The sequence below is a fragment of the Panthera tigris genome, chromosome F2 (genome assembly GCF_018350195.1).
Source record: "Panthera tigris isolate Pti1 chromosome F2, P.tigris_Pti1_mat1.1, whole genome shotgun sequence".
NCBI lineage: Eukaryota > Metazoa > Chordata > Mammalia > Carnivora > Felidae > Panthera > Panthera tigris.
Window position 1 is genome coordinate 56,652,363 of NC_056676.1, and position 19,063 is coordinate 56,671,425.

At 34.5% G+C, this 19,063-nt stretch overlaps 1 protein-coding gene across 3 annotated transcripts in view; it reads right to left on the reverse strand.

The window, feature by feature from the left end:
• Positions 1-19,063, reverse strand: part of CSMD3 (CUB and Sushi multiple domains 3) — a 1,242,212-nt gene that overhangs the window by 255,757 nt on the left and 967,392 nt on the right. For all 3 annotated transcript variants that reach the window (XM_042973241.1, XM_042973240.1, XM_042973239.1), the window contains one exon: positions 10,550-10,744. In XM_042973241.1, coding sequence (XP_042829175.1) covers positions 10,550-10,744 — 195 coding nt within the window. The remainder of the gene's footprint in view (positions 1-10,549; positions 10,745-19,063) is intronic.

A 19,063-nucleotide genomic window follows, 5' to 3' on the forward strand; every position in this document is an offset into this window, starting at 1 on the left:
TTCATGAATTTGGACAGGGAAAAAAATGTATATATTTTTCAACCCTAATGGATTTTTTTATTTTTAGTGAATTATACCATTCCATTCCATTTCAAACGTAGGCAGAAAACCACAGTAGTATTAGAAGTAACTGCGACTTTGTCACCAATAGAAATTACAGATGTTTTTATATTACATAATTGTTGTGGATACCTCAAAATATTATTTCTGCTTATCCCTATAGTAGTTATTAAGCTTTTCAGAACTTCCAGTTTAAGGGAACAATTAGGAAGCAATATATTATTACATCAAAATTTGTTTTTTCAATTATAGATTTTAAGTACTTGGATAACTGCATTTTAATATAATCAGTTTATTGCTTACACCTATGTGCTTTATTATATTTTTACACCTAAAAAAGATAATTCTAGGATAGCATTCATCATTACACAAAAAAGAAACCCAATTCTAATTAGATTCCTCCCAAATCCATCTGATGACTTTCGTAATTTTTTGTTTTCTCTTTTCTTTAACGGTACTTGGCTCAGAGATTGTTGCTTTGGCCTATGAAGTTCTGGAAAACATTAGTTGCACTGGAGGACCCTTGCCTTTTTGCTCTCTTGTATCTCTTCCTAACATGACAGATGAACTCTTCCCTGAATCAGAAAGGTCCTAAAACTCAGATTTGGAACTAGGGGAGAAATATCCAGTCTTCAGTTTGGCTTAGGTTTGAAGATACTTAGAACCATTGCCTCAGTATGGTCCAGATTTACTCACTAACACTCCCAAGTATTTCAGTCTAACTGGATCTGGCATTTGGGATTAGGAACAAAATTCCCTATTGCACAGCAAGCTCTGTATTATCTTCTTTTATGTGTATATCTTGGAGTGAATGGCTCACTGCTGAAGTGTAAGTGTAAAATGAAATTTTCTGTGTTTAATAAAGGGGAGGAAAGCAGCAGCCTCCTTTAGGGCATCTCTTTTAAAACATAATAGGCCCCAACTTTTGATTTTATAGTGCAGGACTGCTGGCCTTCTGACTGAAGTAAACAATTCTTCAGAAATTAACTCAGGGTTCTTCCAAGGTATACTCACAAGGTATATGGAGACAAGGTACCTCAGTGTGTGTCTCAAGAAGATAAAAGAAGTGTTACTTGTTCTTTCTTTATAAATTTGTATGAGATTCTGTCTGGTCTTTCTAGTATCTTTCATAGACTGCCGGCAATGTTCATTATATTCCAAATATCCTTATTCACTAATAAATCTGATTTTTTTCTCTCTAGGTTTTGTGGGTTGAAATTTTTACTAGGTTTTTTTTTTCTCCAATAGAAGAACATTTTGACTATTTTTAGATCTGTTTTCTTATTACCTTAATACCATTCCTTAATACAGTTTGATTCTCAACATGACTATTAATAGTTACTGCTGTATACTTTATTTTCTTGATCTGCAAGGAGAGAATTTCTGGGTTGATAGATTTTCTGTATATGTAAGTTTTTTTTTTTCTTTTTTGCTTTTCTGTAAAAACTGGTGACACATTAGGGAGGCAAGTTTGAAGTCTAACTCAAAGCCTGCATGGTAGTGGAGAATAGGGGCTTCTTTGTACAGTGAGAAGCCATGAGACTACCCCTCTGAAGATATGGCATAGTGACTGAGATCCCAAAAGCAGAGAAAATAAAGATGGTTTAAAATATGAGCTCCAAGTCAGTGGCCACAAGTAAATATGCTCTGAATTATAGGCACTGATTTGCAATCAAACTGCTTCTTACACAGGGGACTCTACATAGTATGATCCAGAATTCATAGCAGCAGGGATTTGTTTATAACAATGTTAATGATTCTCTAGACTAGCATGCAGGAGGCCAACTGGAGTGATAATGTAAGTAAGAGTGCCTGGAAATAGCAGGTGCTCAATAACATTAGCTTTCCTTCCCACTTCATTTTAAGTAATACTCCCCCCCCCCTTCCCATCATATAAAAACCAAGCATGCCTTGGTTTTTCTCAATACTACTTTAAGTTTTTAAAATAGAAAATACTTTTGGGGTGCATGACTCAGGTGGTAGAATATGTGACACTTGATCTTGGGGTCATGAGTTCAAGTCCCTCACTGGGCCTAGAGTTTACTAAAAAAAAAAAAAAAAAAGGAAAGAAAGGAAAAGAAAAGAAATGCATTACACTTCTTTTTAGCATGGTTACGAAACATAATCTGTATATTATGTCTGTGAACAAAATTCCTATGTGTAGGTAATGAAAGGCAGATATTTGATGATACTCAGAAATAATTTATCACTAGGCCTTTGTTTTATGAATCTTGCATCTACATGCCTTAATTATATCACATATTTTAAATGGCATCAAATGCTAAATGGCTCAGTATATTAGACTAGATGATACCTATATGCATTTATAATGGAATGGGGCTCTAGACTTGTTTCAAACCTCAAAAAAAATTCTATAAACCTCAAGGACATTTGTGATAAGAAATTAGCCCAAGACAAGCCATGCCATTTAAGCAGGATATCTGGAATAAGAGTTGAGTTTTCTACTTCATACACTAAAGCAATATGATTTAATTAAAAGTAGGTCAGATGAGCTTATTAATGAGAGATAACTGTAAAATTGGAGAGCTGGAATTGCAAAATGAACTTTTTATTTTTTAGTTTGTTTCTTTTGAAGCTTTCTCTTCCGTTGATAGGGTAAGAGGGCTCCCCTTTTAAAAGCTTTTATCATTCCACATATAATTGGATGTTGAACAAAGAATGGTGCCCTATGACTACTGGATGTCTAATCTTAACGTACTTGTGTGTATGTACTTTGAAAAGACTTACAGTTACCAATGATTGAGTTACTTAATTCTCTTTTTCCCCCAGAATCTAGGACTTACATTAGCAGGAGAGAAACAAAGGTATTGAAAATAATGGTGCCGATATTCAAAAGAACTAACACTGACTATATCTATTAAGGTATTTATTTGCATTCTGTGTAAGGTTGTATTTCAAATGCAATGCAAAAATGCATGTCAGATGAACACTTTTATTAGTTATTGGTAGGAATTTACTTTTTATTAATTCTCATACTTAGCATGGAGGAAGATTTCAGAAATAAGTGGAGAGCCCCAAATTTCACCACTTATTTTTCATGCCACATATCCATTCATGAAACATTTAATCGACTGCAATTTGCTAAAACTGCAGATATAAAAAAGATGAATGCAAGGTCATTTGTAGAATTAATCAGCCTACCTATAGGGCAGTGATTGAGCCTAGACTCCAAAACATGACTGCTGGGCAACTGTGACTTAGAGCAAGTGACTGAACCTCTCTTTGTGTCTTGGTTTCCTCATCTGTAAATGAGAATATTAGTAGTCCTCAATCCATGGAGTTGTGTTAGGCTCTAAATAATATATGTACAAAACTTTAAACCATTCTCAGTACAGATAAACTATGATCTCTATGAGTCCTCTCTCTAGGCTTGCCATGTTGAGCTGCTGGAAATTCTACCTACTCTCCTTCGTTTACTCTTGCCTGTATATATTTATGAATGCTCAACCCTGGGTGTGAAATGCACCATCTCCTCATGCCTGTACCTCACCTGGTTCCTTCTTACTTATATTTTTAAGATTCACTTTATGTGTCATTTTTATAAGGAAGACTTTCTTTTAAAAAAAATTAACATTGATTCATTTTTTGAGAGACAGAGCATGAGTGGGGGAGGGCAGAAAAAGAGGGAGACACAGAATCCGAAGCAGACTCCAGGCTCTGAGCAATCAGTAACAGAGCCTGTCGCGGGGCTCAAACCCACCCATGAACCACGAGATCATGACCTGAGCTGAAGTCCAAAGCTTAACCAACTGAGCAACCAGGCGCCTCAAGGAAGACTTTCCTGATCTCTCTTTGTAATTGGTTCAGAGGCACCTCCATGCTGTGCTTGTAGCACTGATTTTATTTCCAGCAATGGACGATATCTGTCTGTATATCATCTGATTATAAACTCTCTAAGGGCAAGAACCATATTGAATTCATAGTTAGCGCAGGACCAGGCATATAATTCATACTTTTGAATGTTTGAAAAAGAGGAATGCATGATACCATCTTTTCTTTAGAATAAGTGGAAAGCTACTGATTCTTTAACAGTACAAATATGTTTATTCTTAGGGTCTTATTATTGTAATTAACTGTCAAATGCATGTTCCCCTGTATGCTATAGCAATGGAAAAGATCAAGAATACTGCATTGGTCTAATCATGAAATAAAAAAGCCATGGGTATGTAATGTGCAGCATGATGATATCATTAATAGTACTATCTTGCATATCTGAAAGTTGCTAAGAGAGTACATCTTGAAATTATTTATCATAAGAAAAAATTGTAACCGTATGGTGATGGATGTCAACTATACTTATTGTTGCGATCATTTCGCAATATATATAAATATCAAATCATTTTGTTGTATATCTAAAGCAAATTTAATGTTATATGTCAATTTTATCTCAGTTAAAAAAAAACAATATTGTATTAGTGCTGTGCTTAGTACTTCTAAATTTAATGATCTACCTTTCAGAGTTCTAAGGCCCTAAAATAACTGGGACTTTGCACACACCAGGAATATTTCAACTTTAGATATACTTGATTCCATCCTGGAAGCTTTAGGGAGCAAGGAGAGGGTAAATTGGAATGTTTTTTCTACTAAGAAAACAAGTGGTCAGAAGCCTAAAGGAAGTCTGAGAGCTTCAGCCAGAAAGCTGGGAAAAAAAAGTATTCAGACACAAAGGACAAGTAAGTGCAAAAGCCCTGAGGTGGAAGTTGAACAGTGCTTTCAAGAAACATCAAGGAGGCCCTTGTGGCCCAAAGAGTGTAGTAGGGAGCAAGAATAGTAAAGAGGTCAGAGTATATATAGGTAGATTAAGTAGAACCTCATATTGTAAGATCTTTGGAATTTACTCAGATTTAGAAAGTCACTGGTGGATTTTGATATAATCTGACATATGTTTGAAAGATTACTTTGTTGTGTTCATAAGAGATTGTATCAGGAAACAAGGGAAAGAGAGAAACTAGCCAGGGGGGAGGCTAAGACCTAAGAGATAGCCTGTAGTTGCCCTAGATTAGGGTAGAGGTGTGTTTATATAAACAACTGCAATGCCATTAGGTGAAATAAATCAAGTAGTGAATATTAAGAGAAAAAGATGGAATCTGTCACTATTTGTGTTTCATTTCCTTTAGCTAATATTGAGTCATTTTATGGATAAGAGCAATAAGATTTCCACTTTAATCCAGTGTCTATAGTTTTCTAAAGTAACTCACTTTAGTTTTCTAAAGTAACTCAGAGTTTCAACATACTTTTCAAAGTATGAAAAATAAGAAGGTAAGAAATTATTTTCCAAACACTTTTTTTTTGATCACAAAGTGAATTGCAGGCATGGATATTCTGTTTTGCTATCATTTAATACCTGTGACATTTTCATGAGATAAACTGCAGGGTTTCTCATCACTGAGCAGGACTTACCACAGGATGCTATCATTTTGGATCTACTTCTGACAAATACAATCTCCCAGGGTCCAACATAAGCTCTTGAAAATATTTCCTTCAGATTTAAAATGTACACAATCTTAAACCATGACAAAAAAAAATCCTATCCTCTAAAATAGACAAACTGTAAATTCTTACGGTTCAGTTCAGGATAAACATATTTACTAAGAGGCTGCATGTATAAATTAATATGTTTCATGCTAAACATGTAGCCTGAGACTTTGGGAGCTTATGGTCTTTCAGAGTGAAACATTATAAGAAAAAGCAAAATATTGCATTTAAATATTGCATTAAAGGTCATGCTGGTGTTTACTTTTATGTAAAAAATGAAAAGCTTTCGTTATTTTGGCACTTAGGGATCATGGTCTAATAGCCAACATCCTACTTATATACTCAAAAGTGAAGCCTATCAGTCAAAATTTCCTGCCCATGTTTTCAGAGATATTAGTCAACATTTTACTGAGGGGTGGGTAATATGCAGCATGAAAAGCCGCAGAGCCTGGCAATCTAATTCTTAAACATTAATGATATTAACAATAGAGGCATAAAAAATTAATGCATGACAAAGACAATCACTAGAATAAACAAACATAACATATTTCTGGAATATTGAAGAGAGGGGCTGTGGATTTGACATAACTCTTTATCTTTTATACCTGGAAATCAATGGAAATTGTCTAGAGTTGGCAAATCAAGAAACAGAGCTTCATATGTTATGCAGAGTCATGGAGAGGGCCATCAGAGCAATTAGAACTAGAAATTATTAGAAGGCTCAGCTGAGTAATAGCAGAATAGAGGTGGGGGGGGGTGAGGCAGGTGACCAGTGCTTTAAATAACTTTAAATTGGGACGCCTGGTTGGCTCAGTCATTTAAGTATCCGACTCTTGATTTTGGCTCAGGTCATGATCTCATGGTTCATGAGTTCAAGCTCTGCATTGGGCTCTACACTGAGAGTGGAGAGTTTGCTTGGGATTCCCTCTCTCCCCCCTTACCCCTGCCCTCCCCCTCTCAAAATACATAAACTTAAAAAAATAAATTACTTTAAATGCTAAGCTATTTTAAATTATTTTCTCAGTTATCCCATGTATATTTTACTTTGATAAAAAATACAAAATATATCTTAATTAAAAAATTTATCCTTATGAACAAAAAAACTTCTGCCTCTTTTGCAGATGCTTTACCCACTAATTTTGACTTTCAAAGTATTAAATTATTAAATCTGAAAGTCAGCCAGTTCTGTGTATTTTGGATTTCTGTATAATTACTGTGAGGGAAAACAAACAGATATGTGTGAACCTGACCAAGAAACTAAAATATACTAAGCTCTCCTTACTGTGATATAGTAATTACTTCAGAACCAATGTTACATTTATTTATTTATTTATTTTTATATTTTATTTTATTTTATTTTATTAGGTAACCTCTAAGCCCAGCGTGGGGCTTGAACTCATGACCCCAAGATTAAGAGTCACGTGCTCTACTGACTGAGCTAGCAGGAACCCCAGAACCAAATGTTCCAAATGAGTTATTTAATATAATTCTCCGAACAACCTTACAAACTATACAATATTAGCTCATGCTTAGACACATAAAATATACAAGGTCACATAGCTGATTTTAGGTCTTCTCTTCGTTTTAAAACAATGTTTAGAGTTAATTACATCTAATTCTAAAACATGGGCTTCCCCCCATACTAGAAATCATCAGATGTGGTCATATTTTAACATGAATATATCTTTAATTTTGGGTAATAGTATAAGGTATGCATGCAATAACTTTGATTCCCATAGTATCTTGGCATTGTAGGCAAAAGTCTAGTCATATCCAACTAAACTGATAGTGAAGATTATTCTCTTTTAAGAAATTTAAAAATACTAAACATTTGTGCTGTTTTTAGGAGTGGGTAAATGTGTATCCATATATTAACATTAATAAATTAGATTTAATTAATGTTAAAATGATAGAAATATACCAGTTCCACTAAAACATAACATACAATGCAAAGTGCAATGTATGTTTTCTAGTGCTGTGCTTCTTTCAGAACATTTTGAATATCACACGTATTAATATGCCAATGTTTGCTGGGAAATTCACTAGGCCCTCTGTATGTGCTATGGTTAATTGAATCTTCACATAATCTATTGAGTTAATAACTATCATCCAGTTTTAGAGATTTAAAAATCAAGGCTTAGCTCATCTGAGGTCATAGATATAGTAAGAGGATTTGAACACAGGTCTACCCTTGCCTTTGTTTTGTTTGTAGATTTGACTATTAAACCAACATGAAATACACTTTATTGGGCTGTAATTGATCCCATGAAATATTTTTGGTTCAGAAGGACCATTTGTATACATTATGGTATAGTCCATGCTCAATTAACATTTCTATGACCTATCAATATAGAAATCTATGGCAAGGAATAGGATTATTCTAGGCAGGCATATTCTTGGTGAATGTATACTCTGCTGCACCTGTCTTTTTCACCTAAGCCATTGAAAACCATGTATTTAATAATTTATCCCAGTGATTAATACTTATCTTTTTGATCTATAGTTTTTTTAAAATGTACATTTATTTATTTTGAGAGAAAGAGAGTAGGGGGAGGGGAAGAGAAGGAGGGAGAGAGAGAATCTTAGGCAGACTCTGTGCTATCAGTGTAGAGCCTGATGTGGGCTTGATCTCATGAAGCCCAAGATGATGACCTGAGCCAAAATCAAGAACGTGAAGCTTAACCTACTGAGCCACCCAGGAGCCCCTGATCTATAGTTTTCTTTATTCTTTGGTTTTCTCTGTCAGGATTTTGGTAATTTCTTGTTTGGCTTCAGGAAATTTTCCATGTTTTTTTGTTGTTGTTGCTTGTTTGTTTGTTAGCTTTTTAATGAATTTTCTGTCTATCCACAAATTCCTCTTTTGCATGGCTCTTAAGACAAAACAACCACACTTTCTCTTAAACTTTTTATAAACTTTCGTGCCATTATTTTTTTTCTCTTTGGCAGAATGAAATTCAAAGTAATTATTTCTCCTTTTATTCCCCTTGTCTTCTGATAGATTAAACCATCGATTCAAGCCAAGTTTTAATTGGCTGTTCTGTTACTAACAGAATGACCATTTAGTAGGTAAGTACCTTTTCTTTAGTTCTTACACAACATTCTGAAGTAAAGAATTTCAAATACTCTCATTTTACAGATGAGAGACTCTAGAGAGGTTAAATGACTTGTTTAAGTCAGAAATAATACACACATAATTCAAATACATGAATATATTATATAATTAAGAAAAAATACTATGTGTACCAGACATCAAAAATCTATTCTTTTAATCATCAGATCAAAATTGTTTTTTCTCACTGCAACTCGTAGTAAGAAATATACATTACCTCATTGCAAATATACTCATATATATCTACATGCACACACACACCCTCCACACACGTATTTATTGTATTTTATTTATTTCTTTATAGATAGCTGAAAAGAGTTCCACAAAAAAATATTTATCCTTACTATGGTCTTTGGATTATAACATTTTTCTCTTCTTTTTATGTATTTATCTTTTATTTTATTTTATTTTATTCAATGTTATATCAGTTATAAAAATTCTGGTCACGACCCAGTGAATTGATTTTATGACTCACTGGTGGTGACCTATAGTTTAGAAAATCTGCTCTAGATGATATCATCTCCATGTCAGTTTTGTACAATGCATTGGGATCATTCAACTGTTGAGGGAGTCTGTGGTAACTTTCCAAAGTGATATCATAGTTTTTCTCTCCTTACTGAACTGTTTTTTTTTTCCCACAGTATCTCTGTACTCATAGACTTGTATACAAGTATATGATTTTTCAACATGCAGTATTATTTTATTTAGCTATAAAATCCATCTCCAAAAGCTTGAAATAAAAATTTCCATGGTCTGCAAATGAACTGTGCATCGCTTTATTTTAGAATGTCCTGTTTTTCAGTAAAATAATGTTTCAACCACTGTGTTGGACTTTTCTAACACTCAGATGTGCATTTTAGAAAGAACATGGGGTACTGGTTCCATAAAGTGACAAATTGGTCCTTGTTGTGAAAAATCCTCCTGGTATTTATCCAGAAATATATATTCATGAACCATCATCATCACAACTCCTTCATTATTCATTGGGGACTCCCACAATCTTCCCTCCTGTGTCCACTGAATCATCTTTTCAAAATTCTGAATAGGCTGTTCATTTACTGTGGCTAAATGCTTAGCAAATTCCACACCCTAAGTGAAGGTGCCATCTCTGTTTCTGGTGCCTCTTCAGTAACTTCCTTAATCTCAAGAACATTAAGTGTCTTCCCCTTGAATATATTTTTCCTAACTTTTTCTAAGATCAGCAGTCTTCTCCTGGCTGTGATCACTGTCAGTTCCTTTATCAAGTTGAATCTGATGCACTGGTCTGGTACTAACTCTAGCGGTGGCAGTTACATATCTGATATGATGTTACTGAAACTAATTTTAGATCTTCCTCCATTTTACTGTGTCCTTGAGCCTTCCCCCTGTTGTGAGACCCGCCTCAGCAGGTCCAACATGGTTGTCACTTCTAGGCAACTTTAATTTTTAGGAAAAATGTGTAGTTTGGATAAAGATTTATCACCAGTTCTTGATCATATTTAAGTCACTGCATTTATCTATGTTGTTGAAATGTCAGTTTCAGTGTATTCGTTCTTCCTTTACTCAGCCAGTATCTTCTGAGCACCTAATTTTCTCAGGTGCTCCTCTAAGTCCTGAACACAGAATAGAAAAAGGCAATATCCTTGTGCCAGGGAGCTTGCCTACAATAACGTGTGCGTTGCTTTAGAGACACCTGGGAATATAAGTACTTTCCCAAAACCATTTCTTTAATGAATCCAATTTAAAAATCCTTGATAAAATCTCTGCCTGGCCTATATCACACTTTTAGATTGAATGTTAAGTGGTCAATTTTTAAAAATATAAAAATGGGTTTAAATATTTCTGATTCTGTCTCAAAATAAAAGCTCAGACAAAAAAATATATATATATACATATATTTCTTACCATGACAACTTGGTAAGGCTCTATTCCATCCAGGTCTTCCATCATCTCCCATGATACAGGTGAGTGTTGAATAACCTTGAAGAACGTAACCAGCATCACAATAATAGGTGACTGTTGACCCTAATTTATAATCCATTCCAAGTCTGGTGCCATTCATTATATTGCCTGGATCAAAGCAGGACTCTCGAAGTTTTGCTGTAAAATAGTGTTGATATAAAATGAATTGTTGAAAACATTATTTTCCATGAAAGTTTTACTATTACTTCATTTCTACTTCTAAACAGACGGGAAAGCACCAGCACTCTGTCCGCTTCTGTTTGTGGGCTCAAAGTACAAAGTAGCCCATAATCATATGTGACACTTTGCTAATTCATATTGATAAGTAAGAGCATAAAATTCTTCGCTGGACTTTTCATTAAAATTAGTATCTAATATGCAGTCAAACATTGGGTGTTAGAGTTTATTATAAATTGTGTGCAATAATATTTATAAATGCATACATATTTTCAAAGAATTATTTTGGAAAAGAAGCAGGATTTATTTCTTTATTTATCACTGCTTTATTTAAAAGCTCTTCCTCCATATAAAGGACACCCATTCCCTGTGACTGAACCTAGAAATGATACTACCACCGGTGTTGAGCTCAGCTCATTTCACCACTGGTAGGAAGGTGAAATCATTTATTGTAACCTACCTCCTCTAGTCACCTCCCATGTCTATCAGAGGTCTGTCTATCCATCATTAAAAAGCAGCAAAATCTTTATGACATCCAAGCCATGATCTTTTTGGACAGAGAGCCTATGTTAAAGCCAAGTGCTTTTAAAGCTAACACAAATTTAAAATTAAGTCCATTCACAACAAAGGAACAAAGGAACTAAAAGTTCTCTGTGCACCCCGATAGTGAACTAAAGAGGATGACAGAACATTTTGAAAACATGTAGAGAAACACAAATATCAGTTCATCCATTTTGGGGAATAAGCTCTAATACAAATTGTTGTTAACAGATCTGAGCAATGCCCTAATATTTCCATATTAATATTATTATAGGTTACTTAAGAAATAATACAAAAATGTAAGGGCCATCACAATTTCAGGATAACAAATATAATTTTCTACATTAGAATTTATTTTATGTTAATGGGAAATCAGGAGGTGGGTGTATCTCTGCATATGACTCATGAAATCATTGGAATTTAAGTCAATAATGTCTTCGTGTTCGGCTCTCACAGAAATTACTTTATTATCATATATCCAAATCTTCTTACCTGCAGCAATAGGAATATATTTCTTCCACTCATAAAACTTTACAAAGTTCAAAGTACTTCAACATTCATAGAAAATGAGGAGAAATTTGTGTTTTATAAAGAACACTAGCAAGATTTCTCCCAATTCAGCTAAAGAGGCAATGGCAGAATCAACCGTTTAAATGATTTTAATAGAATATCAGAGGAACGAAGTTCTGCTTTTTTTCTTTCCTTCTTTCCAACAAGTACTTAAGAGCCCACACTACCCAGTGAACTTTGGAAATATAGCAGTGCACATTCAGAATATATTTTGGCCCTCATGGCATTTACAGCTTATTGTTCTATTAAATGAATACTTGTAACTCTCAAGAGTATGACATATATGGATGCATTCAGGAACCTTGCTGGAGAACTGACATGTAAGCTGAACATGGAGAGAGAACGAGCTGACTAGGTGAGGGACAAGGCGGGTGAAGGAAACAAGTGTGTAAGTTGGGGAAACCTGATTCCTGAGCTTCAGTCCAAATCTAAATAACTTAATCATCTCCCAAGTGCACACACACATGTGCGCACACACACACACACACACACACACACGCACACACACACAATTTGCACCCCATAAATTATACTCAGAGCTCACGATAAAAATTACTTCTCAATCCAAGAATCTATATTTCTTACTAGGTAAAATATTCCCACAATACCGTTTTCCAGAAACAACAAGCAGTGTGAATACTACTTTCCCTTGAGGGAAAATAAAGAACTGAAATTGCTGTTTAAAAGGATTCATCTCTTTGGCAACCCTAACCACCTAATATTCCTCTTTTAAAAAGCTTGCTTTTTTCTTCTCTAAAGTTTTCCCAATAGTTTCAGTGACATATCAGTGAATCTGTACTGCAAATGTCCTACTTTTTGAGGAAAGGGAAATATGCCAAAAAGTTAAATATATTGCCTCTGCAACAATTTTGTATTGCTAGCCTCATTTTGAGAGGATTCATTTACCTCATTACTATGTTTACCTGCTACTTTAAATCCTTGGTGACTAGCTGTCTATGGATAATACTGCCCTTGTTTATTTCCATGCCTGCCATAGCAATTATCTGTAAATTTTGAAAACGTCTGGAGAATCCTTATGCAAAGGTCTAGGGGGTAGATGGGAAGGTAATTTGAGTTTTTGAAAAAAAAATTGTGAGGCAGACAAGTTGATAGTGTTATTTTTATGAATAATTAATTTTATTTACCTTCATAGTAGATTGCCTACTGAATAGATCCTAGGCTGAAGTGTCCCTTGCCTTATATTCTCCAAAAATAGTACCTAAGAAGTCTGCTACAAGATAGAAGTAAACATAAGACATAAAGCTTATACCTTACCTATGGCTTTTTAAAAAAATTTTTACAAAACATTTCTTTACAGAATTTTTCTACCAGCAATGAAAATATCCTAAATGCTAGAGCACCTGGATGGTTCAGTCAGTTAAGTTTACAACTTTGACTCAGGTCATGATCTCGCGGTTCATGGGTTCGAGCCCTCCATCAGGCTCTGTGCTGACAGCTCAGAGCCTGGAGCCTGTTTCAGATTCTGTGTCTCCTCTCTCTCTACCCCTCCCCCACTCACACTCTGTCTCTCTCTCAAAAGTGAATAAACATTAAAAATAAAATAAAATATGGGAATGCAAGCTGGTGCAGCCACTCTGGAAAACATTATGGAGGTTCCTCAAAAAATTAAAAATAGAACTATCCTGTTACCCAGAAATTGCACTACTAGGTATTTATCCAAGGGATACAGGTGTGTTTTTCGAAGGGACACATGCACCCCAATGTTTATGGCAACACTATCGACAATAGCCAAAGTATGGAAAGAGCCCAAATGTCCATCGATGGATGAATGGATAAAGAAGATGTGATATATATACACAATGAAGCATTACTCGGCAATCAAAAAGAATGAAATCTTGCCATTTGCAACTACATGGATGGAACTGGAGGGTATTAATACTAAGTGAAATTAGTCAGTCAGAGAAAGACAAATATCATATGACTTCACTCATATGAGGACTTTAAGAGACAAAACAGATGAGCATAAGGGAAGGGAACCAAAAATAATATGAAAACAGGGAGGGGGACAAACAGAAGAGACTCATAAATATGGAGAACAAACAGAGGGTTACTGGAGCGGGTGTGGGAGGGGGGATGGGCTAAATGGGTAAGGGGCATTAAGGAATCTACTCCTGAGATCATTGTTGCACTATATGCTGACTAATTTGGATGTAAATTGAAAAAAATTAAATTAAAACAAATAAACTAAAAAATTGAAAATAAAATATCCTAAGTGCTTAATGAAAAAACAATTTGATATTAGGAACCAAAACTGTGGTTTAAAGAAAATTCAGTTGGAAAAATTAAAGCTTTACTATGTTTCTGTTTCCATTTTATTCCTGAAAACCTATGGATGTTGAGATCACATTACATATACTAAGTGTAATATCTACAACACTATGAAGTTTATCTTACTTTGAACCATACATAGGTATGTGTGTTGAGTTCATACTTAGTGACTGATTTATAAATAAATATTTTCTTTTCTGGGAGAAAAAGAAACATACATATTTTTGTTGTTAAAGGCATTTTTACTTCAAAATTTGTTTCCACATATAGCTATATGCTCACTAAGGGACCATTATTCTGAATAATATCATCTTGTGGATAATCAAAAGTGGTTATATGTTATTTTTGGTCTTGAAGGGTAACCAGACTGTATAATATCCTACTGCCTGTTATTTCCAGGATGGTAGACATGTGTGGATGGACATTTATCTGCTGGCATGATTTCAGAAACTGAGAACTAAGCTCCCTTCACGATGTATATGCATTATAATTCCCTCATCTGATCATACTCAGTCCCCAGAGGCCTCCCTATTGTAGGCAAGAGCATTCACATAAGGCCGGCTACAGGCGCTCTTAGAGAAAAGGATGAGCCATACATGTATCTCTTTTATTTTGGGAAGTATTACACAATTGTCCCCAGACTACCTCAGGGTAATAACTGAAATGTAATAAGTTGCTCTATGGAAAAAAAATGGTATGTTAATTTAGAAAGTAATTTATGATACTTTTCAGGTTCTGAGAGCAGATGGCTAATTTATACCGTATATAAACAGTCAGTCATAAGTCTTTCACTGTCCATACTGGTGCCTATAAATTGACATTCCCTGCCAGCTAAAGCACGAGCTACCAGCAGTTTCCCTCCACTGGCACAAAACTATATATTCTCTCTCCATCAGAATCAATACATTTTGTTAAAAGAATACAAATTTTACTACTGTATGAGCCACATTTGTATAAATGTTATAAATTTTTAAGACATACTTATTAACATTATGATCTAAAATGGTCCTAAGGTTAAAACAATGCAAATGAGAGTACTGTTTGAACTCTAAATATTTATTCAACTGTAAATCTGTTAACGTTGTATCTCATTAAAATTACAATGGAGACTAGGCCTGCCTGATTTAAACTCTTTGTGAAGACATTGCTTTATAATTAGCCAAACACCTCCTTTCACCCCCAGACTTCCACTTCTCCACTCCAATTTACTATTTTCTACCACATAAAGGCATATCCACAATTTGCTTTAGATAAGCAGAAAGTAGTATTCCTTCCAGAATCCTTGTTAGCAGGCTTGTGTTTTTGCAACGTTCACATACAGGATTCGTTCATTGCACAACTATTGTGTGTTTGCACACAAACAAAACTAAGATTCAGTATCTGCTTCAAGGGGGAAATGGAAAGATAGATATGAAGAAGGCAATGATAACTATACTCTGGTGTGAGCTCTAATAGAGGTAGGGGTTGCTTTTAAATTAAAGGCCTACCAAAAACATTATGGATTTAGAGTGAGTCAAGACTTTAAAGCTTTACTTTTCAGTGCCAACAGAAACCAACATGCATAAGTGAAGGTATGGAACATGTATTACAAATGACAAAGGAAAAGCTTTTTACTATTCCAGGCCTCAATGTATATGTCAGTTTATTTTGGGGTTGCATATTTTATAAAAATTCTGAGATGTTTGTCTACGGCAGAAAGAAATATAAGGGCCGATTTATTAGCTTTAAGAAACAAAACAATTAAAGAGGTAACATGTTTTGAATAAGGATAGGAAATAGGGAGGCTGATGAAAAAAGGCAGACCCTGGAGATCCTGAACTGGGGCATGGAACTTTCCTATGGATGAGAGTCCAGAGAATTAATTAGGTTGGATTTGGGGACTAGCATGAACTTAACACTAACATCAGCAAGAAATACTGTCTGGAGTATAAAAATAAGACTTCATGAAATTGTGTGTAAGTAGGCATTAGTGTAGTAGTTGAGCACGGTAGGGAGTAATTGCAGGGTCCAGGGAGAAAGATTGAAGTTCATGGAATGACTATGTATTTCTCTCTGTTTGACTTTTATATTTTTATTTGCTTTTACTCTAATAGTAATAATAATTTATATCATTTTCTGTAACTATTTTTAATATATATATTAATGTTTTATTTTAATGTTTATTTTTGACAGAGAGACAGAGAGAGAGAGAGAGAGAGAGAGACAGAGACAGAGACAAAGAAGGAGGGAGACACAGAATCCAAAGCAAGTTCCAGGCTCTGAGCTCTCAGCACAGAGTCCAATGTAGGACTCAAACTCAAAGAATGTGAGATCATGACCTGAGCAGAAGTTGGATGCCCAAACGACTGAGACACCCAGGCGCCCCTCTGTAACTCTTTTGAATAGTCTGATCCTTAGCTTTGCCATTTGTAAAATAGGGACAGAGATACTTATCACTTATTTGTGTTAGTTTTAATATTTCTGTTGCATTTATAAATGGTCCTGCTCATGGGAAGGATAGAGAGAATTCATTAAAAGGAACTAATCATTGTATCTAGAATATAGTAGGTACATAATGATTAATTTTATCTTTTAAAAAAAATTGCACTTGTGGTCCTTTTCCTATGACACCATAAATCTTAGGAATTTTGGAAATTTTGGAAATGATGGGACATGGAAATGGATCATGCTGGGAAATAGAAATGGATAGAAGTTAGTTAAGAAAAAGGAGAGTAGGTTTTATCTCAAGTGTTTAATTATATGGACTTAGGAATGGCTACCTGGAATGTTAAGTAGAGAAAGGATTGTGAGGTTAATTCCAGTTTTCACAAGAAAGAATGCTAGAATCAGTTAGTACCACCTGCACTAAGCATGGTAGTATTTGTGGAATTTTTCCTGTATCTTTTATCCTAGAGATCTATGGAAATGTTTTACAATAGAATCTAGCTTTACTGACTTGATTACAGCTTTCTTGTTTTTCTTTCCTTCTTTGCTTGCTTCCCCCTCTCCTCTCCTTTTTCTTTTTATTTATTTAATTTTTTAAATTATTACTTATTTTTGAGAGACAGAGTGTGAGTGGGGGAATGGCAGAGAGGGAGACACAGAATCCAAAGCAGGCTCCGGGTTCTGAGCTCTGAGCTGTCAGCACAGAGCCCAATGCGGGGCTCCAACTCACAAACCGTGAGATAATGATCTGGGATGCTTAACCAAGTGAGATGCTTAACCAACTGAGCCACCCAGGAGCCCCTCTTCTCCTTTTCTTTCCTTTCCTTTTTCTTTTGTTTTCCTCTTAAATAGGTCTTCTTTATAAGCCTGTTAGCTTGCAGATATAAGTAGTTATTCCTAAAGAGCCAAGTTCTCCTTATAAAATGCAGGACAGAGATGTATCTCTAAGATTTATGATATTTCAGTAATGTTATTATTCTATGATTCTAATTATGACTTGATTTCAAAATGAGAAGACACCTCTTTAGGTTGCTCAAAATCAATCAATTAAATAATTACCAAAATTATGGTGTGTAAGCACTTATTCTAAGGTACTATCGTATACTGGTGAATAACAGAGATCTTGCTCTTAAGATGCTTGTATTTTAGTATATGTGTAGGGAGTTAGTGGAGTAAATGGGAGTGCAGAGAGTAAATAAGCAAGTAAAATTAATTGGCACTATTTCTAAGGAACTCTGATGCAAAAAAATCATAATGCTGTGGTATTAGGACAAGTTTAGAATTATTGATAATAAATCTCTGCATTTTAAGACTTTTGCAAATCAGGTAAAGATGTACTTAGAAAAAAAAATATAGCCACAAAAGTTCATATTAGAAGAGAAAAAATTTGGAAAATTAGTAAGGTAAGTATTTATTTTGATAAACCTGAAAAAAGAGAAAGCAGAGATGCAGAGAAAATAGACAGGAAGAAATACTATTACTAACACAAGAACCAAACGTTAATAAAAAACATACAGCAACAAATTAAGTAAGAAAATACTGCAAATATTTTATGTCAACAATTTGAAAACTTGGATGAAAATAATTTTTAGGAAGCCGACTTTCAGAAATCAAAGATAAAGTAGAAAACCTGGATAGATTTATAACCACTTAAATTCTACTACCTCAGATCACCAAGTCCCTAGTTCTACAGGGAAGTTCTCACAAATGTTTGAGAAACAGATGATCCTTATCTTATACAAATTATTCTAGATATTACAAAAGTAAGAATGCTCCCAAAGTTGGGGGATTGTATAGTCTTGACCAAAACTAGACAAAGACAATTATATAGGAAGGAAAATCTATAATGTAATAAGTAATTTTATAATATATTTTTATAATTTTATAATAATATTTAATTTATACAAAGGAAAACCATGTGATATTTTCAGTAGCTGATGAAAAAGTAGTTGATGAACTTCAATCCCAGAATGATTAAGGAATTTTTAGTAGATCAGGAATGGAAGGGAACTTCCTATAATTGATAAAAAATATATCTAGATAGTGTAACATTTTGGATAAGCATGTCCATTGTGGAGCCCAATCTGAATCAAATCTTAGCTCTGCCACATGACTAGGCTAATTACTTAACCTTGTGCTAAAACTTCTTCATTCAGAGTGGTAAATGATTTTTATATATAAATAACCTTGAAATGTCTCTGAAAACAATGAGTTAAAAAATTTCAGCCCTTATTAACATCGCCCCAACCAATAGAAAATACTTAAAGGTAAAACATTAGATGAATTTGCTTCAAAATCAGTAATGACAGAAGAATGATGGCTACCACTGTTTAATGTGGTATGATACTAAATTTTTTGCTCTGATCATTAAGCCAAGGGGGTGAGGGGCGGGGGAGTGTATAGACTAGGAAAAAACAAACAAACAAAAAACCCAAAAAAACAAACAAGAAAAAAAGA